The sequence below is a fragment of the Eretmochelys imbricata genome, chromosome 2 (assembly GCF_965152235.1).
Source record: "Eretmochelys imbricata isolate rEreImb1 chromosome 2, rEreImb1.hap1, whole genome shotgun sequence".
NCBI lineage: Eukaryota > Metazoa > Chordata > Testudines > Cheloniidae > Eretmochelys > Eretmochelys imbricata.
Window position 1 is genome coordinate 223,762,050 of NC_135573.1, and position 22,154 is coordinate 223,784,203.

General features: G+C 49.1%; 2 protein-coding genes across 3 annotated transcripts in view; one reads left to right on the forward strand and one right to left on the reverse strand.

Annotated features, from left to right (window-relative positions):
• Positions 1-61: 61 nt before the first annotated feature.
• RBM48 (RNA binding motif protein 48) lies at positions 62-10,563 on the reverse strand. Its single transcript, XM_077808099.1, has 5 exons — positions 10,441-10,563; positions 4,867-5,057; positions 4,446-4,591; positions 2,050-2,618; positions 62-509 (listed from the first exon to the last, which is right to left on the reverse strand). The coding sequence occupies exons 1-5, from the start codon at positions 10,549-10,551 to the stop codon at positions 423-425; spliced, it is 1,104 nt and encodes a 367-aa protein (XP_077664225.1). The 5' UTR covers positions 10,552-10,563; the 3' UTR covers positions 62-422.
• A 173-nt stretch (positions 10,564-10,736) lies between these two features.
• PEX1 (peroxisomal biogenesis factor 1) overlaps positions 10,737-22,154 on the forward strand; it is a 54,614-nt gene continuing 43,196 nt past the window's right edge. Inside the window, exons 1-2 of one of the 2 annotated variants that reach the window (XM_077808102.1) lie at positions 10,737-10,740; positions 19,328-19,471. In XM_077808102.1, coding sequence (XP_077664228.1) covers positions 19,379-19,471 — 93 coding nt within the window. In that variant the 5' untranslated portion in view covers positions 10,737-10,740; positions 19,328-19,378. Of the gene's footprint in view, positions 10,741-10,813; positions 11,053-19,327; positions 19,472-22,154 lie in introns of those variants that run through there. The other variant, XM_077808101.1, reaches the window with a different exon arrangement.

Sequence of the window (22,154 nt, forward strand, 5' to 3'; positions counted from 1 at the left end):
ACTGCTGTAAAGGACAGTTTCTCTGCATCAGTTTTCTTAAGACAGTAAAAACAGCAGCAAGTCAGAACTCTTACTTTAATACTACATCTCAGCATTCCTTAACTTCAGTATAACTGCTACTGAAGAAATGGGTAAGAGGATAACAAATGGCTTTTAAAGGAGTTAATGTTTCATGAGGTATAAAATATTATCTGTGTGTCTGGCTACTGAGATACAAGAGTGCTACTAATTATAGACATTTGTTTAATGAAATGTCAAAAAATACAAAATTTATAATCATGAATGTTTATGCTACTGCTAGAAAATACATTATAATATACAGATAATTTAATATTTCTTTACCTCTGACTCACAAAAATAAAAAAAACTTGAAATTCTATCCTTTAAAGGCAGATGGACACCAAAGATGCTGCCTGCGGTATCTATATTCTTCTTCTCTGCTTCATCGGTGGCTTTGTTTGAGTATCCTCTGGCTTTTCCCCAGATGATTCTGGAACAGAAACTGCTACCTAGTTTAAAAAGGAAAAAGTCCAAAATCAGTAAATTGTAATTATTCCTGATTCTGTTGCTTTTAGAATAAATGTCCCTGAATGTTTATGTAACTTTGATATTTGAATTTTAGGAGCAATGTACAGTATTTGTTCATTGCAATTGTATTACAAGCTTTCCACCACACAAAGTTGTAAGTGAATGTTACGCACAAGACAAATTAAATAATATTTTTAATTCTTAGAATGACAATATGGAATATTGGGAAACAGTACAGCATCAACAAGCAAGTGAATCAGTGACAAACAACTTGCTGTATTTTAACAAATAATTGATTTTAAAGGTTTGGTAATGATAGAATGTTGCACACTTTCGTTATGTGCATCAACAGTAAAGGAATATTGAAGTATAGTTTAGCCACCTGAAAGTAAAACTGTAATATGGAAAAAGGAGGAAGTGCTTTGGAATAAAGTGGGTTTTTGTTGTTGGTTTTTTTAAGGTGATGTGTGATTCATTAATTGATTTAGCAATTTAGTTGCAGTTGAGCCCCTTCAAATCTACATAGCTTTCTGAATTGAAGGTAGCAGTCTCTGTTTCTTGATTTTCTTAACTTAAGCCTGCTGAATACAAATAGTATAATAGTAAAAGAAAAATGTTTACTATTGCATGTTACCTCATGTACAGTATAACAATTCTTATTAAAGGGCTACTGTACTATGAAAAGTGACTCTACTGTCCTACTTGTTTAACCCCTTTACTGTTCACAGAAAATGAAAATAATCCTGAACCCCTCATTGTTATATAGCTGTTCAGGTAAAATATTTCACATGGGGCAGTATGCAACACCAATGAAGAAAATATAAATAATTTCCAAATAATTAAAAGGCGAAGAAAAGGAAATTCTAGTAAAACACAGTTCACAGCATCTGTATGCTTTTGTTTCGTTCAAAATGAATGCAGACTAAATCAGACAGCAGAGATTTAAATGATGTCATGCTGTCTGCCATAAACAAGATTGTGTTAAATTCTTCAGATTCTAAGTCCAACATTCTGAAGATCTCTAAAATCTAAATATGTGGTCAGCTGCTTTAGATACTCCCAACAGCAAGGAAAAGTGAAGTGTGTGGGGAAAATGAATGAATATGGAAAACGAATAGTATCTTGATGTTACTTTTATTTCCAAAATGACAGAGGCCTAAAAAACAAACTTGTATAAAATGAAAATACTTCAACAGCACAAAGTTGGTGCAGTATCAAAATGAATCAAAGTATTATGATTAAAGGGTTAAAAAAACCCTTCGGTTTTAGATGCTTTTTTGACATTTGGCCTGATCCTGAGAGGAGATGAGAACTTGTGACTGACTTCAATGGGCATTATGGGTGCTCACACTTCTCAGAATCAGGCCCCATTATTAACAAATTGCTGGGAAAATATCCAGTATATTGAGGTAAGTTCCTATATGGCCCCATAAATACATTTTTAACGAACAATGAATATAAATGTATGTTTGAAAATCAAAATTAAAAGGGTGGTGGTGTTTTTTTTTAAAGAGTGCATACCTCCTTTAGTTTATTTCGAATTAAACTTGCTGAAGTATTCAATGAATCATCATCCATGTCCACTTTTGGTATTTCTGGTAGCCGTGGACCAATAATGACTTCAGTACTATCCGAGTCTATTCCAATGAAGTCAATTTGATTGCCTTGGTCTCTCTTTCTCTTTCGCTCTTGCAGTTGAGTTGTTCGGGGCATAAATCTCCCAATTCCGTTATTGGAAGGAACTTTTCTTTGCAGCACAAGAGAAACGGGTGTGTTCATATGTCCCCCCTGTTGTGCACTTTGAGTCAAATGTTTACTTTGGCTGAAGTATTCAGAAGTTTCAGCACAGTTATTGACATATTTAGGGAATGCCAACGCACTCTGAAAATGACCTCCTGAAGGACATGCTGTGTTTCTTGACGAAAATTCACAAGATGGCTTGTAAGAGTAAGGACAACATACAGATGGATCCCAGTTACCAGTATTTGCATCAGCTACACTGAATCCTAAGGTTTCTGGTTGAAAGTCATGTTTGGAGTTCTTTGAAACAGTCTTTTTAGGCTCCTGTATCTTCTTTGCCACAAAATGAACTTTAACACAAAGAGGTAGTTTGATTGTTATTATATAACTTCTCTAAATTATATACAACAAAGAAAAGCATTTATTTAGCATAGCTGAATTATAGTGAGGCTGAGCACTAGAGTCAAGATTTTATAGCCAGTTCCAGTCTAACCTCAAGTTTCACTTCCATTATCTTTCTGGCAATCCAGACTTCATTCCATTAAGTGCAAAAGTGTTGATTGCCAAAGCAATTGTAGTTCATGATTAAGGATACAATTTGGTCATGACAGGAACAGATTCTGTGACTTCACCTGACCTCTGTGACTTCTTCGGCTCCAGCTATCAGCAACTGAAGTCGGGGCTGGAGCTGGAGCCGGGACTGTGAGCCCCTACCCCATATGGCTGTGGCTGGTGTTGGGGCTATGCTCCTCTTTCCTGCAGCTGGGCTGGAGCCAGGACTGTGTGACATTCCTCCCCACATGGCTGGGCTGGAACCAGGGCTTTATGCCCTCCCCCAACAGCTTCTGCTAGGGCTGGAGCTGCGCACGCACCCCGTGGCCGCAGCCAGGGCCGTGCGCTCCTGCCCTTCGGCCGGGACTGCAGCCAGGACCATGCGTCCCCTGATGGCTGTGCACACGCCCCTCAGTGGCTTTGGCCAGGGCTGGAGCAGTGCACACAACCCTGTGGCTGCGAACCCTGTGGCTGCGGCTGTACCTGCGACAATGTGCCCCTGCATTGCAGCTGCAGCCAGCTCTGGAGCCTGTGCTGTAGGTGGCGCCACTCCGCCCCACATGGTGGTGCGGCTCAGCCTATCAGTCCCCCACCATGGGATTGTTAAGTAAAAGTCACAGACAGGTCACAGGCTCCTGTGAATTTTTGTTTATTGCCCGTGACCTGTCTGTGACTTTTACTTAAAATAACCATGACAAAATCTTAATTTTATTCATGATTATTAGTAAGTGTGAAATCACTAGAGTTCAGAAAGTCAAGACAATGTGTTCCTGACACCTATTCTATATAAACTATTTCCTCTTTCAATTATACTGCAGAAGTTCACTGGTGCAATTATTTTCCCCAATCAGAACCAAAGCATCTGAGCATACAATGACAGTATATGAAACACATGGAGCCTAAACTCTTCATAAAATCTAGGGATGAGATTCTATGGTGTGCTTCTTAGAGATGCAGCACAGAACTCACAGCTCAAAGGTAGAGGGGCAGGAGGAGGGAGAGGGAATGTGGCTTTAAGTCAGTTTTGTGCCCTTCCAATTTGGGCTGCTTAGGGTGTGGGGGGTGAAGCTATCTAAGCTACAGTAACTCCTGGGGCTGTCCTATGGGCTACAATACAGTCTGGAATCTCCACAGTGCTGCATGCTGCAATCCCACCATTGACATAGCTCACCCCCACTATGTCCATCACCAGTCCCTGCACTGGAGGAATTCTCTCCTTGGTGGCTCCATGATTTTTAGGGCCTGTTTACACCACTCCAGCCCTTTTACCCCACGTAAAGGAGTCAGAATAGGGAAAAGAATCTCACCCCATGTTTCTTAGCCGTGCTTATGTTTCTGATGAATGAGATCACACACAATGAAAACCGAGGAAACAGAAACATTAAAACCTGTGCATTTCTTATTCCCCTATTGACCATCTTTTGTGTGGCTTTGATCATTTAGAATCCACTAAACAGTGAAGTGCTTTTCCATTCTGCTCTTAAAGTATTGAAGACAGACACGCGCGTTTTGCAGCAAAGTAAATATGAACAATTAACTGTAAGAGTAGACACTTTTACTTTGCCAAAACATACCCACAACAAAAGTGATATTTTAAACTTTCAATAGGGTGTCCAATTACAAACCTCTATTACTTGTTGTTTTTGCTATATACTTCCTCCTGTCTTGCAGCTTCTCCCTCGTCTCTTGGACTGTTTCAAATTCCGGAGCATAACACACATGAAGCAAACTACCAAAGAAACTCCGTTCATCCAGTTTTCTCTTGGCTACCCTAAACAAAAGGAAATTGTATTCAAATGTTACATTACTCCAGCGTTAACACAGTTCACATTTTAACAAACACATTTGAGGATCACTGATAGTCTCTTGGTTTGTTTGTAATAAATGTTTCAGTTGCGACACAATGAGAAGAACACACCATTCTTATATGTACCAAATATATTTATGTGGGATGAATATTTTACTTTAATCTCAAGAAATTTACCAATATTAAGACACCAAAGATTAAAGAAATGGAAGGCAGACAGATGTTATCTGCTGCAATACCTTGCACTCTGTAATTTTTGGAATTTGATAAGATAAACTTCTTTAAATTGTTCTGCTGGATACTCATCTAAAGCATTGTACTCTTCAATGGCACCATATAATGCAAATTGTTCCACTAATTCCTTCATAACACCCAAAGCAGGAACTCCCTGTATTAGCAAATAACGAGATTCCAAGTTGACAGTATACACCTGAAAGAAATAAAAACATTTAAATACATTCATACTTTTATCTTGCAATAAAACATTAAATACCATATTCAAACACCTCAAGTAATTTTCTTATCTATTGGACCTAAAACCCTCTTAGAACTTTGAAAATTTTAAAACATCTACCCTTTTGATTTTGAGCTTGGAGTATTGTGGGATCCCAACAGGAATTTGCAAGAATTCCATGGTCAGCAAGGACCTCCTCATCAGTGAGTGAGGATAGAACTCAATCATTCTGATCCAAAAGCAGGTGTCTACCATCTGAGTTAGGGCTTATTTTTGAGCAGGTCTGATCCAATAAAGAGCAGTGCTATAGTCTAGCCAATACATTGCAAATTCCTTGCAACAATGAACAGTTGATTTTCCGGACAATTATCATGTGGCACTGGCAAACTTAAAAAAAAGTATTCCTGTCACATCTTTCTTGGTTAGAAACATGGTGAATTTACATGGGGAAAATAAAGCATCCCCAGTCAGAGATCTTAGTAATACTAAGAACAGACTGCTCTGCAAGTTCAGTGATCATGTAGCACATGTGCACTGGGGCAGCATTAGATACGAGATATTCAGAATAAAAGAGGTTTTCCCCATTCAGCAGGTTATGGGGGATTAGAGAGCATTCTGACTCTGTTGCATAATGAGGTATCTATTCCTTGAAAAGCTCCACATCTGCTCAATCCATATTTAAATCATTGAAACTCATTACAGTTAAGGTCAAAATGCATTGTCAGTGAATCTTTCAAGAAACTTTTTGAATGCATGACCCACATTAGTCTTCAGTACTCTTCTTTTTCTGTTGTTGATCATTGTGTTTTTACTTTCCTACTCTCATACACCAGAGCAATTATTTTATCCATTATCCATGGGATATCTTAGCTAGTAACTTCTACCATACAAGTTTATCTGCAGATTCTTTGATAGCATCTTTCAGACTTTCCCAAGTCACTTGGTCTTTATTTGCATTTGTCAGGGTTCCTTCCCCACTCTGAACTCTAGGGTACAGATGTGGGGACCCGCATGAAAGACCCCCAAGCTTATTCTTACCAGCTTAGGTTAAAAACTTCCCCAAGGTACAAACTTTGCCTTGTTCTTGAACAGTATGCTGCCACCACCAAGCGTTTTAAACAAAGAACAGGGAAAGAGACCACTTGGAGACGTCTTCCCCCAAAATATCCCCCCAAGCCCTACACACCCCCTTTCCTGGGGAGGCTTGAGAATAATATCCTAACCAATTTGTTACAAAATCATCAAAGACCCAAACCCCTGGATCTTGGAACAATGGAAAAATCAGTCAGGTTCTTAAAGAAGGATTTTATTTAAAAAAAAGAAAGTTAAAAATCATCTCCGTAAAATCAGGATGGAAAATACTTTACAGGGTATTCAGATTCAAAACACAGAGGATCCCCCTTTGGGCAAAACCTTAAAGTTATAGAAAACAGGAATAAACCTCCCTCTTAACACAGAGAAAATTCACATAAAACAAAAGATAAACTAATCCGCCTTGCCTGGCTTACCTATACTGGTTGCAATATTGAAGACTTGGATTAAGACGGGTTTGAGAAGATGGATTTCTGTCTAGCCTCTCTCAGTCCCAAGAGAGAACAAACACGTAAACAAAGAGCACAAACCAAAGCCTTCCCCCTCCCCCAAGATTTGAAAGTATCTTGTTCCCTAAACACCCATTTTTTCATGGTTTGTATGTATAAGAACATCTTCGGTATTTTCCACAGTATGCATCCGATGAAGTGAGCTGTAGCTCACGAAAGCTTATGCTCAAATAAACTGGTTAGTCTCTAAGGTGCCACAAGTACTCCTTTTCGCGAATACAGACTAACACGGCTGTTACTCTGAAACCTGTTCCCTTATTGGTCCTTTGAGTCAGGTGCCAGCCAGGTTAGCTGAGCTTCTTAACCCTTTACAGGTAACAGGATGTTGCCTCTGGCCCGGAGGGATTTTATAGCACTGTATACAGAAAGGTGGTTACCCTGCCCTTTATATTTATAACAGCATTAATGATCCACAACACTTCTTTGTAGTGACTTTCCATCTCATAATTCCTCAGAGCTTCAAGGTATTTGAATTTGTGTAACTTTTTCAGTTTGATATTCTGTCTCCTCATTACCAATCTATGATCTGATCCACAATCTGCGCTTGGCAAAACCGTAATCTTCCTAATACAATTTCTATACCTATGGTTGATAATGATCAAATGAATTTGGTTTTTATTCATCCCTTCCTGGTGATTGTCATGTATGCTTTGTGCTTTCTTTTTGTTGAAAATAAGGACCGCAGATAATGAGATCATGTGTCTCTCAAAATTCTCTGAATCTTTCTTCTCTGTCATTTCTTTCACTGGCACCAAATAATATCTGTGACAATTGGCCTTTTTCTACTTCCACTTTTGCATTCCAGTCTCCGATAAGAATTACCACTATATCTCTTTCCACCACTGATCTCCATTGCTTTGAAGTTTTCACAGAATTTTTCAACATCCTGTTCAGAATCTGCAGTTTCTTGGGACATATATTTGAATAATCATTGGACATGCTTTTACTGCTATTATCATTACAGGTTCAGATGATAGATTCACTTATTCAGTCCTTTCAGCTATAGTTCTATCTACCATAATTGCCACTCCTTTCCCACTTCACAGTCCACCTGCACTGATAACTCTGTATTCTTTGCTGCTCAGAAGACTTGTGACAAAGTCATCTCCACCTATACAGAACATCTCAATCCTATTGTAACATTTCACCTTTCCATTTGTCCGCATACATTGGGTGCTTCCTGGGTTGATTCAGTCCCCTTACATTCCTGTGGTCACCAGTTTCACATGTCTGGCCATGCAGGGCACCGGTTCACACTGAGGGCCAGTCAGATTACATGGCAGTTGGGGAATGTTAAATTGGGTGATTATGACAATTTTGGCACTAATACTCCACAAAAGCCTCAAGAATCAAGCCATTTTTTTCAGGTTGGAACCCTAGCCTCTAGCCAAAAGACAATCAACAAGGCAGCAGGGAATGGATTGATAAGAAAATAAGTGAATAACAATATGGTTTAACACCTGCAAAGGGCACAATAATGAAGATCATATTAGAAAAATCAACTGAAATGGGGAAAACAAGATACTTGTGCTTAACTGACTTCCAAAAAGCATTTGACTGAAGCTACCACTACATATTGCTCAATATGTTAAGTGTAAGGACTGATAGATATGAACGTTGAGTCATACAACAATTATACTGGAATCAGAAGGCGATTATAATGGAAGATGAAAATGAAATGGATATCAAGAGAGGAGTGAGCCAAAGCTGTATAATGACACCAATTTTATTCAACATTTATAGTGAGTGTTTAATTGACAAAATAAAAATATTAAAAGTAATGGAAAACGGGTTAATAACATTTGCTATGCAGATGACACAGTGCTGTTGGCTGATTTAAAACTAGGTCTGATGAAGTTAGTGGAAATTATGTAGGAATATGGCAAAGAATATCGTCCACATTCAACTTTAGACAAAACAAAAACTATGGTGGTATACAAGGATCCCGGGAAACAAGCAAGATTCCAGCTAATGACAGTGTTGTACAGCAACTGAGAAATTATTGCTATTTAGAAAGCATCATTACTGGAAGATCGGATACTGAAGTCAACACCAAAATAGCAGGAGCGAAAGAGACATTCTGGAAGAATAAACATCTGATGAGAAAGGACATAAATCTGAAGACTAAATTCCAAATCTTGAGAACTTACATTATATTACACTTAAATTACAGCTATGAAACATGGATATTCAAAACAATCCATAATCCAAAAGAAACTACAATCCCATAACCAACAAAAAAGTACTGCAGATGATTGGAACTCAGCAAAATCTAATTAGAGATCTTATTAAAAGATTTGACTTGAAGGGCATATTTTAAGAGGTTCAGTGGGTGATGCATGTTTACAGGCACTGCAAGATAAAGCTGATGACAGAAGAGCACAAGACAGAAAAAGGAAGATCTTGGATGGACAGTGTGATATGATGGATCAGAAGAACTATTCATCCACAAAGAGATTAGCAGAGGATCATACAGAATGGGCTACCATGGTTGCAAACCTCCAGTAATGGAGACGTCACATAAGAAGAGCCACATATATTTCCAAAACTCAAACAAAAATACACGATGAAAAATATTTTTCAACCCAGCAGCTTTCTTCAAATAGCCTTTAGTCAATCATAGATATTCACTGAATATGATTTAATTAAGGGATACAGTTGGAATATTTAGGTCTCAAGCTTAAACAACTTTCAAAATTGCATTTTATAATCCTGATACTACAAAAACAAGAATAACTTTACTCATACGAGTGAATAAAATTACATGCATGTTTGCAGGATTGGACCCTGGATTTGTATGCATTGTACGCAACCTTTCAAGACAAGATAAATGAATAAATCTTTCCATTTCTGTTTTCTACAATACCATGACTCAACTGAATGATAATGGGCTTTCTCGGTGCGTAACAAAATATCTAAAATGAGGCTCAAAACAAAAATAGTAGGAATGGAATTTTCAAATAATGTGGGATTTCCTTCAACGTGAATAAAGTTTCCTATAGTTTCATGATTGAACATTCCTGAGGTTAATGAATCACATTCACAATACCACCAGGTTTGTGTAGAAGGGGGGTAAACTGTGATCTGAACAAGCTTGATTTTTATTGTAATGAGAGATGTACACATGTCAGTTAATCAAGTGGTTCCTAACTCTTTTGGCGACAAGTGTTTTATTGAGGTTTGAGCCTGGTAAAAACTATCTATTTCCAGCCAGTGCTGGGTACATGTGTGTGAGGGGATGATTTGTAAACTTGTAAATCTTCCATCATCCTACAGAGCGGCCTTTGGACCGGACAGCCATATAAATACATACACTAAGTGCACCCACATCCCGCTAGGGAGCTAGGGCTGAGCCCCTGCTTTGGGGTGCCTCAGGGTAGCATGGCAGCGTCGAAGGAGGGCTGCGTTCGGAACTGGGACAGAGACTGACGAACACAGCTCCAGGCGCTGCAGCACTGGGACCAGGGATGATGAGGCTACACCAGTGAGGACGGGCGGCGGCAAGAGCAGCCCGTAACCGGCTGCGCGCCAGGGGTTCCTGGGCTGCGTCCCGGCGAGGGGGGAGCGGCAGGCCGGGCTGCGTTCCGTACCCTGGGGGCGGGTGAGGGCATTTGAGGCAAGACACTCAGAGACTCCAGCAGCCCTAAACCCCACAGCGCGCGTTTCCCGGCTGAGCAGAACCAGGCGACCAGTCCCTGTCTGACCAGTACCCACCCCACACAACCTGCTGGAAGCAGCCACCCAGAGCCCACTCCCACCTTCACTGCGCGGGGCCTGCGCCCCTCCCGGTACTTGGCGCGCGAGTCGCAAACGTCCTGCTGCGCGTGATGTTTACAGACACCCCCAACTCCATCGCCAGGCGCGGCCATCTTCCCACCTTCCCCCGCGCGCCACAGCCAGGCAGCACCAGCAGATCCCCGATAAAACAGCCAATCACAGAAACGGGGAGCGATTGCCGTGCTCTCATTGGTTCCGGGCGGGGAAGTAAGAGAGAGATTTCGACGGGCCAGACAGCACCAACAGAATCCCTGGAGAGAACGGCCAATCAGAGAAATCGGGTGAGTGTCGCACGCACTCTCATTGGTCTGTGATGGGCTATACCAATCCCGCTGGAGGGTGGGGGGCAAGGTAGTGAGGGCTCGTGCTTCCTTCTCTCGGTCCATAGTGGGTAACTCTAACCTGGGCGCGGAGCGGCCGCTCGATGCTGCCGGGGCGCGCCGGCGTTGGGTGCTGCGGGCGCGATGTGGGGCAGCGGCTATCCCGGCGGAGGGGGCGCGGGAGGCGCCGCTGTGACTGTCGCCTTCAGCGGCACCCGGGACTGCTTCCTGCACCTGCTTCCTGTGCTGGCCTCCCACCTTCGCCTGCAGCAGGTACCGGGGTGGGCCCCGTCCGGGCTCTGGGCGGAGGGGCCCCTCGGAGCGGCTCTTTGCAGAGCCCCGTCCCCTCTCCCCACCAGCGCCCTGTCGCTGCGGTGACAGCGAGGCGCTCTCCTCCAGCCCTCATGGCTTCACCCCTCCCCCTCATCGCTACGGTGACACTGCGGCACTACCCCCACTCCGTTAGACACCCCCTCAGCCTGCCAGCATCCCACTGCCATGGCGACACTGAGCCCCGCAGTGCTAGTGACTCCCCCCTCACCATGACGCTCCCCCCTCCATGCCAGCGACGCCCTGACACCAGCACCCTCTCACAATGCTCCCCCCCATGCCAGCGACGCCCCGACGCCGGCACCTTTTCGCAACCCTCCCCCTCCATGCCAGCGACGCCCCGACGCCGGCACCTTCTCACAACGCTCCCCCTCCATGCCAGCGGTGCCCCCAATGCCAGCGACGCCCCGACGCCGGCGCCTTCTCGCAACGCTCCCCCCGCCATGCCAGCGACGCCCCGACGCCGGCACCTTCTCACAACACTCCCCCCCCCCATGCCAGCGACGCCCTGACACCAGCACCCTCTCACAACACTCCCCCTCCATGCCAGCGACGCCCCGACGCCGGCGCCTTCTCGCAACGCTCCCCCCCCATGCCAGCGACACCCTGACACCAGCACCCTCTCACAATGCTCCCCCCCATGCCAGCGACGCCCCGACGCCGGCGCCTTCTCGCAACGCTCCCCCCCCCATGCCAGCGACGCCCCGACGCCGGCGCCTTCTCGCAACGCTCCCCCCCCCATGCCAGCGACGCCCCGACGCCGGCGCCTTCTCGCAACGCTCCCCCCCCCATGCCAGCGACGCCCCGACGCCGGCGCCTTCTCGCAACGCTCCCCCCCCATGCCAGCGACGCCCCGACGCCGGCACCTTCTCGCAACGCTCCCCCCCCATGCCAGCGACGCCCCGACGCCGGCACCCTCTCGCAACGCTCCCCCCCCATGCCAGCGACGCCCCGACGCCGGCACCTTCTCGCAACACTCCCCCTCCATGCCAGCGACGCCCCGACGCCGGCACCCTCTCGCAACGCTCCCCCCCCCATGCCAGCGACGCCCCGACGCCGGCGCCTTCTCGCAACGCTCCCCCTCCATGCCAGCGGTGCCCCCAATGCCAGCGACGCCCCGACGCCGGCGCCTTCTCGCAACGCTCCCCCCGCCATGCCAGCGACGCCCCGACGCCGGCACCTTCTCACAACACTCCCCCCCCCCATGCCAGCGACGCCCTGACACCAGCACCCTCTCACAACACTCCCCCTCCATGCCAGCGACGCCCCGACGCCGGCGCCTTCTCGCAACGCTCCCCCCCCATGCCAGCGACACCCTGACACCAGCACCCTCTCACAATGCTCCCCCCCATGCCAGCGACGCCCCGACGCCGGCGCCTTCTCGCAACGCTCCCCCCCCCCATGCCAGCGACGCCCCGACGCCGGCGCCTTCTCGCAACGCTCCCCCCCCCATGCCAGCGACGCCCCGACGCCGGCGCCTTCTCGCAACGCTCCCCCCCCCATGCCAGCGACGCCCCGACGCCGGCGCCTTCTCGCAACGCTCCCCCCCCATGCCAGCGACGCCCCGACGCCGGCACCTTCTCGCAACGCTCCCCCCCCATGCCAGCGACGCCCCAACGCCGGCACCCTCTCGCAACGCTCCCCCCCCATGCCAGCGACGCCCCGACGCCGGCACCTTCTCGCAACACTCCCCCTCCATGCCAGCGACGCCCCGACGCCGGCACCCTCTCGCAACGCTCCCCCCCCATGCCAGCGACGCCCCGACGCCGGCGCCTTCTCGCAACGCTCCCCCCCCATGCCAGCGACGCCCCGACGCCGGCACCCTCTCGCAACGCTCCCCCCCATGCCAGCGACGCCCCGACGCTGGCACCTTCTCACAACGCTCCCCCCCCCATGCCAGCGACGCCCTGACACCAGCACCCTCTCACAATGCTCCCCCCCATGCCAGCGACGCCCCGACGCCGGCGCCTTCTCGCAACGCTCCCCCCCCCATGCCAGCGACGCCCCGACGCCGGCGCCTTCTCGCAACGCTCCCCCCCCATGCCAGCGATGCCCCGACGCCGGCGCCTTCTCGCAACGCTCCCCCCCCCCATGCCAGCGACGCCCCGACGCTGGCACCTTCTCACAACGCTCCCCCCCCATGCCAGCGACGCCCTGACACCAGCACCCTCTCACAATGCTCCCCCCCATGCCAGCGACGCCCCGACGCCGGCGCCTTCTCGCAACGCTCCCCCCCCCATGCCAGCGACGCCCCGACGCCGGCGCCTTCTCGCAACGCTCCCCCCCCATGCCAGCGATGCCCCGACGCCGGCGCCTTCTCGCAACGCTCCCCCCCCCCCATGCCAGCGATGCCCCGACGCCGGCGCCTTCTCGCAACGCTCCCCCCCCCATGCCAGCGACGCCCCGACGCCGGCGCCTTCTCGCAACGCTCCCCCCCCCCATGCCAGCGACGCCCCGACGCCGGCGCCTTCTCGCAACGCTCCCCCCCCCATGCCAGCGACGCCCCGACGCCGGCGCCTTCTCGCAACGCTCCCCCCCCCATGCCAGCGACGCCCCGACGCCGGCGCCTTCTCGCAACGCTCCCCCCCCCATGCCAGCGACGCCCCGACGCCGGCGCCTTCTCGCAACGCTCCCCCCCCCATGCCAGCGATGCCCCGACGCCGGCGCCTTCTCGCAACGCTCCCCCCCCCCATGCCAGCGATGCCCCGACGCCGGCGCCTTCTCGCAACGCTCCCCCCCCATGCCAGCGATGCCCCGACGCCGGCGCCTTCTCGCAACGCTCCCCCCCCCCATGCCAGCGATGCCCCGACGCCGGCGCCTTCTCGCAACGCTCCCCCCCCCATGCCAGCGATGCCCCGACGCCGGCGCCTTCTCGCAACGCTCCCCCCCCCATGCCAGCGATGCCCCGACGCCGGCGCCTTCTCGCAACGCTCCCCCCCCCATGCCAGCGATGCCCCGACGCCGGCGCCTTCTCGCAACGCTCCCCCCCCCCATGCCAGCGATGCCCCGACGCCGGCGCCTTCTCGCAACGCTCCCCCCCCCCCCCATGCCAGCGATGCCCCGACGCCGGCGCCTTCTCGCAACGCTCCCCCCCCCCCCCATGCCAGCGATGCCCCGACGCCGGCGCCTTCTCGCAACGCTCCCCCCCCCCCCATGCCAGCGATGCCCCGACGCCGGCGCCTTCTCGCAACGCTCCCCCCCCCCCCATGCCAGCGATGCCCCGACGCCGGCGCCTTCTCGCAACGCTCCCCCCCCCCCCATGCCAGCGATGCCCCGACGCCGGCGCCTTCTCGCAACGCTCCCCCCCCCCCATGCCAGCGATGCCCCGACGCCGGCGCCTTCTCGCAACGCTCCCCCCCCCCCCATGCCAGCGATGCCCCGACGCCGGCGCCTTCTCGCAACGCTCCCCCTCCCATGCCAGCGATGCCCCGACGCCGGCGCCTTCTCGCAACGCTCCCCCCCCCATGCCAGCGACGCCCCGACGCCGGCGCCTTCTCGCAACGCTCCCCCCCCCCCATGCCAGCGACGCCCCGACGCCGGCGCCTTCTCGCAACGCTCCCCCCCCCCCCATGCCAGCGATGCCCCGACGCCGGCGCCTTCTCGCAACGCTCCCCCCCCCCCCCATGCCAGCGATGCCCCGACGCCGGCGCCTTCTCGCAACGCTCCCCCTCCCATGCCAGCGATGCCCCGACGCCGGCGCCTTCTCGCAACGCTCCCCCCCCCATGCCAGCGATGCCCCGACGCCGGCGCCTTCTCGCAACGCTCCCCCCCCCATGCCAGCGACGCCCCGACGCCGGCGCCTTCTCGCAACGCTCCCCCCCCATGCCAGCGACGCCCCGACGCCGGCACCCTCTCGCAACGCTCCTCCCCCATGCCAGCGACGCCCCGACGCCAGCACCCTCTCGCAACGCTCCTCCCCCATGCCAGCGACGCCCCGACGCCAGCACCCTCTCGCAACGCTCCTCCCCCATGCCAGCGACGCCCCGACGCCAGCAACTTCGCACAACACTCCCTCTCCATGCCAGCGACGCCCCGACGCCGGCACCTTCTCGCAACGCTTCCCCTCCATGCCAGCGACGCCCCCAATGCCAGTGATACCCCAATGCTGGCACCTCCTCACGGTGTTCCCCCTCCATGCCAGTGATGCCCCTGATGCCAACACCTCCTAATGACATTCCTTGTGCACCAACAACACCCTCTATGCCAGTGATGCCCCCCAATGCCACCATCTCCTCATGATGCTCCCTAATGCCAGTGATGACCCCAATGCTAGCACCCCCTCATGATGCTTCCACTCCATGCCAGTGACCCCCCCAATGCCAGTAATACCCTAATAATGCCAGCACCTCCTCACAATGTGCCACCAATGCCAGTATGTCCTCACAATGTCCCAGAGCCAATGACACCCCCAGTGCCAGTGATGTCCCCTAAATCAGTGCCTGATGCCAGCTCCTCCTCATGATGCCCCTAATGCCATCAGTGCCCCCAATGCCAGCACCTCCTCACACAGCCCCCCCGTGCCAGCAACTCCTCAAGATACCTCCCCTTATGCCAGCAACAATCTCCAATCCCAGCACCACCTCACAACACTCCTTTAACACCACTGATATCCCCCTCAACGCCAGTTACACCACCCAATGCCAGCACTCCCCACAATGCCCCCCTGATGCCAGTGATGACCCCTGACGCCAGCACCTCCTCGCAACATCCTCCAGTGCCAATGATGCCTCCCCGATGCCAGCAGCTTCCCACAATGCTCCCCCTTCTTGTCAGCAATGTCCCCTGATGCCAGCACCTCCTCATGATGCCCCCTTGTGCCAGCATCTCCTGACATTCCCAATGCCAGCAACACCCCCCCCCATATCAGCACCTCCTCATAATATCCCCTGACACTAGTGCCTCCTTACAAGGAGCCCCTCAACACTAGCAATGTCTCTGACGCCAGCATCACAACACTCCCTGATGCCCCCGACTCCAGCATCGCCTCACAACACCCCACTCAGTGCTGCTATTGACCCCCTCAATGCCAGTGCCCCCTCACAATGTCTCTCTTGATGTAAGCAACACTCCCATGCCAGCATCCTGTCATGATGACCCCTCAAATCCAAATACCCCGTCATGATGCCCTCCCTCTAGGCAAGCACCCCCTTGTATCTGTCCCCCACAATGCACCCCTCAATGCCAGCAACATCCCCTCTCACAATGCCCCTTTAATATCGGCAACACACCCTGATGCCAGTATCCCCTCATGATGCCCTCTCTCAATGCCAGCAACGCCCCCTTGAGACAAGCACTTCCTTGTGACAGGCCCTTGTGACGCCAGTGATCCCTCTCACCACCGCTCCATGACACCAGCAATGAACCCCACAACACCAGTGCCCCTCACAATGCCCTATTCAATGCTAACAATGCTAGCAGCACTGCCCCTTGATGCTACCGAGCCCCTTCTTCAACACCAGTGTACTCTCCCAATGCCCCCTTAACTACAGGAGCACCCCTGGATGCCAGTGATATCCTTTTGCAACACTCTGCACCATCAGCGACAATCTCCTCTTGTTGTCAGTGACCTCTCACAATACACCCCTGTTGCCGCTAGAGCCCCTCACCAGTAACATCCCCTTCCAGTGGCAAGGAGCCCCAAGCCTGTAATATTCTAGGTTGACATGACAATGTCTTGTTGGGCAGAGCACAATGTGAAGACCATGAAGCTGTGTTATGTGCAAGCCATGCTTAGACCATGGTAATCCCAGATAATTTGGGACAGGGGCCATGTTTGGACTAGGATCCTTTTGGCCAGTTAGCAAAAGCCCCCATCCATCTGGAGTCTAGACTTTGCTGTGTGCTCTCTGTTATCACAGCCAAAAGTCAAACCAGGACTCTTGTGGTCCACAGGTTGCTGGAATGACTACTGGGTAGAGTTGTTACCATCCACTCTGAAATTTACAAGCACTTGGAGAGGACTTTGGGCATCCCTGATGTTAGGACCAGGAATATAGTAATGTATACTAGATCAGATTCCTGGCTCATCTAGTTCAGTATCCTGTCTGTGGCAGTGATCAATCGCTGATGTTTTAGAGGAAGGTACAAGAAACATAGTAGCTGACAATATAAAATAACTTTCTGTCAAGTTGCCTTCAACTCTTGTTGACTTGTCCAGTGAAACAAAACAAATGCAACATCATATCATGTTTTTGACATGATACAATCCTCCTCTTGTCCCTGTCTCCCAAAAATTGTAGCTTGGAATGTCATCCCTGTTTCCTATTGCCACACAGTCTGCCTATACTCATCCAAATCCCTCCTAATATTCTACATCTTTACATTTTCCACACTCCAACAATTGCTTGATAGAATCTAAATTAACTAGGGTGACCAGACGTCCCATTTTTAAAGGGACAGTCCCATATTTAAGCCCTCCGGTGAGCTGCAGTGGTTGGTGAGTGCAGGCAGGCGCCAGCGGAGGCCAATTATGTGTCAGGTCTGCTGCCCACCCATCAGCCCTTTACGTGCTTCCCCTCGTCCTCTCCTTGTTTTGCCCCTTCACTCCCCCAGCCCTGCAGCTCCTCCATATATCCCCAGTGGGGCACGTCTAGCTCCCAGTGCTGTGCAGAGAACCAGCCCCTGGTCGGGGTGCTCAGCTCACCAACAGCCTGGCCGGCAGGCTCCTTCCTTCCCCCACTGCCTCTGGCTGGGCAGGCACCCCAGGAAAGCCCAAGACCCTCTGGCCCAGGGTGCTGGTCAGGAGGAGCCGAGCCCTACATATGCCAAAGCCCCGCATAGTGTTGGCACAGGGAAGCCTCTTTGCCTCTCATCTAAGCTATGGAGTGGCGGGGGAAGCAATTTTCCAGCCTGTTCATGCCCTGAACCTGCAGGTTCCACAGTAGCTGCCAGGGCAGGGGTTTAGCACCCTCTTCGCCCACCCTTCCCCCTGGGTCCTGCCCTCAGGGAGCGCGGGGCTGCTCCATCCCCTAGGCACCCTCCTCTGCTGAGCCACCTCTCTGGCTGAGTTCACTGAAGCCCCTGCAGTCAGGTTCCCTGGGCCCTGGTGCACTATGCATCCTTAGGACTTAACACTTCCTGCCCATGCTGTACCCAGGGGACAGAAGGCAGCTGGGTTATGTCAGTGGCCAACAGCTGCCTGGATGTGCTAGCTGGCTTTTGACATTGTGTGGGCAGGAAGGGACAAGCTGCTTCCAGCCACATGGGAGCAGTAGAGGTGGGGGAAGAAGAGATGAGCTCTGCAAAGACACAGGCCAGGTCATCCCTTCCCCCCTCTTTCTGCCCTGCAGCTGGAAGTAGCTCCCATCCTTTCCCTCCCGAACAGTGCCAAAAGGTTGCTGCTAGCCACATTCTGGTGTGAACCCTGGCAGAAATCGGGGGGGGGATGTGACCCTGCATGCCCCCCTCATGTGTTGTCTCGGGAAGACGCAGTGCCAGGTACCAGGAGAGGTGGGTCTATTCCGGGGGCCCACCAAGCATGGAGGGTAAAGGAGGGCAGGGAGGGTCAGGTCAGTCAGTCAGTCACCCCCACTGTGTGAGAGAGGTGTACGGGAGTGTGTGTGTCACCCCTCCTCCTGTGTGTGTGGGGGAGGGAGGGTGTCACCCCTCCCCATGTGAACTCTAAAGCCTTAAAGGTAGGAAGGTAAATAAAAAGAATTCAACTACGCAGTATTTCTTTTTAACAGGGGCTCAGTGAACTTGATGCTAATTTGAACGTTTGTACAATTGCCATTGAATTTGCTTGAATATAAGTAATGTTACCAGTTGTCCCATATTCAGCATAGGGAAATATGGTCATCCTAAAATTAACCTTTAAAGGAGAACTGACAAGGTGCATATATTGGAGTACCAAACAGGTTCATAACCTTTTGTGCATATAAACCTCTTTTTTTCTATCTTCATTACTTGATGTTCCTATTATGTATCAAAGAAAGGCCCCAGTAATCAAATCTGATATATATATAGGGAGACTCTTGCACCTGCACAGAGAGCCCTATTCAGATTTGCAATGATTCAATGTATTACAGTGTATTTCTGTATTACTAGTGCTAAAATCCTACATTATTCATTAAAATAGGACATGACAAATCCAGAAACAAATTACACATTTCTGTTCATTTTGTATTCGGAAGATTTTGTCTATATTGTTAGTCAGAATGAGGATAATTTAATTTCAATTGTTTGATATTAATGTTGTTCTGTTCTCTGAAATCAACAGGGTCAGGCTGTGAAAGTCTCCTGGGGTCACCAGCCTATATTCTTGAGTTGGATGGAAATCAGACATTGTGGTCACCATGGTGAAAATATTGCTGAAATTAACAGACACCTAGCAGAGAAACTTGGCATTACAGAAGGAGAGCAGGTTTGGAATGCACTTTAAAAAAAAAAAAAAAATCTGAAGGAATAATGCTTTACAATTTAGGCTCCAATCATGCAACGTGTTCCATGCAGACAGGCAGATCCCCACTGTCTTCCGTGGGGCTGTATGTGGTAAGAGGTGTCCACTCAGATGAAATAAATTGCAGGAATGGGGTCTTAAGCCCCAGTCCTGCAAAAATTTACCCACTGAAATCAATAGATCTACTTATAGGGTATACAGTTTAGTATGTGGGTAGGTCTTTGCAGGATTGTAGTCTGAGTGTGTAGTGAAATGTTAATTTAAAGAGAAAGTATTTTTAAAAGAAATAAAACAAGTTTGGAATTTTCTCATGGTAATTGTTTGTTTTTTCTTCAGTTCTTACCATTTTGTTTATATTTATGCTCTTATTCCTAACTCATATGCCGTTCTTTCTGCACTGAGACTTCGACTCATTTCTCCTTGCACACATGTTGCAGATTTGCTGTAAAAGGATCTGCCTTTTCTCACTGTTTAGACCAGATCCCATAGTTCTTCTTGTGATTCCTGTTACAAAAAGAAGTTGGGCAGGTGCCCAGGAGACAGTACACGACCAGAGTTTTGTCCATCATGTGACTGTTAATCTTTTCAACAACACAATGTTTTGGTTATGGCAGGTGGAAAATTAAATTAACATGGGCAGAAAAGTATTACTTCACACACAGCTATTCTAAGTATATTTCAGATATGATCATAGAATATCAGGGTTGGAAGGGACCTCAGGAGGTCATCTAGTTCAACCCCCTGCTCAAGCAGGACCAATCCTCAATTTTTGCCCCAGATCCCTAAATGGCCCCCTCAAGGATTGAACTCACAACTCTGGGTTTAGCAGGCCAATGCTCAAACCACTGAGCTATCCCTCACCCGAAACTTTACTTATAGAAAGAAGGCACAGCAGGAAACATTTTTGACCAGGCAGTGTGGCACCTCCACTTGTTTGCTTTTTGAAAACCCTTACTGGAAAGCTAATGGTCATCTGGCCACTGGACTATAAAATGTCTTGTTGGGTCAACAGCAGAAGTAACTGGAACATTTTTAGGACATTGTATAGCTGGTAAAGTGGCTATTTTAATCTCAACTGGAATTGCTTTATCCTGACTCTAGATACAATAGTTAAGAAAAATAGCCCATAGAATATTGTGAAAATCTGCAATTTTCCTACTGTTCACAAGATAATGATATTGGCTCTTCTGATGAGTTATAACTAGATTAGGGTACTGTTGCCCGCCTAGCTGTAGTCGTGGCCAGATTTTTACACATTTATGTTTATTTAAGATACATAAATGCTAAATAAATAAATCCTCCCAGTCATCCTTTTAAAATCTGGAAATTACTAGCTCACAGAAGAAAATCCTTATGAGCAGCCTTCAGATCCTAGCAAAAAATTCACCAAAAAAGATGCCATTAAATAAGGTCTTCTGTCCTATCAAAGGAACAAATTAAAATAGATGGCCCCACTATCCCTTTGCCTTCAGGAAGCATGTGTTTATCTGCAGTAATAGTATTCCATGAAAAATATTCCCTTTTATTTGCTGTTGTATGGAAGGGAAAGGATATTTCTTATTTGTATTGCATACATTGAAACTTTAGGATCCTTCAGGGTTTAAAGCCAATTGCTTCTTTTGGAAAAACTGATTTGACTCTGCAGTTGACGCTGCAGTTGCACAGAGGACTAGAAATTGCCTCATTTTAAGAGAACGTTATTTAAAGAAAAAAATGTTAAGATGCCAGTATCTTGAAAAGTGCTACTCTTTGACAAATGGAACTTTTGGTAAAAATCACCCTTTATTTTCTTCTGTACTGACTGGCTTCTCTGAAGCAATCTGCTTCTCCCTGAGCTACATCAGGTCCCAGCATTCTTCCTGATGATCAGCTCATACCAATGAGATGACCAATTCCTGAAAGTTGTGCTGTGGAAGTGATACTTCTGTGAGCCCACTCATAAAACTGTAATTTTTCCTTACAAGTGGATAACTGCTTCTGCCTTATATAACTGTATACAGTTATTTATACTTTTGAGCTTTCCAAATTCCACTATATTTTTAGGCTAATTCAAAATTTCAGAAACATGTATTTAGAAACTGTGCTCTGTTTTTGTTTGGTTTTAGTTAGGTTTTTAAAAATACTTCTGTAACCTCTATGGTGATTGCTGTGTTCTTGGTATGCTTTGAAACTTGATTGATATTTAATCAACTAATGCTTTTATTGATGTTGCTACTTCTTTTCACTTTGTACCTGCTGTGTTGATTATAGGGGAATGCGGGGATCTATAGTCTAAACATGGCACAAAAGAAATCACGTACTATATTTTACTCCTGGGAAAATTCTGCAACACTGTGCAAGCATGTAATTCAGGTCCCTCCGCAGATTTCTTAGCTTTCCAGCAGAAAATGATGGGGAAGCAAAGGGAAGCCGCAAAAGTGGTCACGTACCCTCGTGTTTTCCAGCATGGGCAGTGGGTATCGTAGGCACAGGAAGGTGTTGCCTTCCCAAACAGCCTGAGATCCCCCGCCCATGCTCCATCCCCAGACCTCAGCCTGCCTGCTGTTCGCTGGGGCAGGCAGGCTGGGGGGTCACAGTGCGCCCCCGGAGCCGTGTGGCACCACCAATCCTCCGGGTGCGGCTGAAGCATGCCGACCAGGGGTTGGGC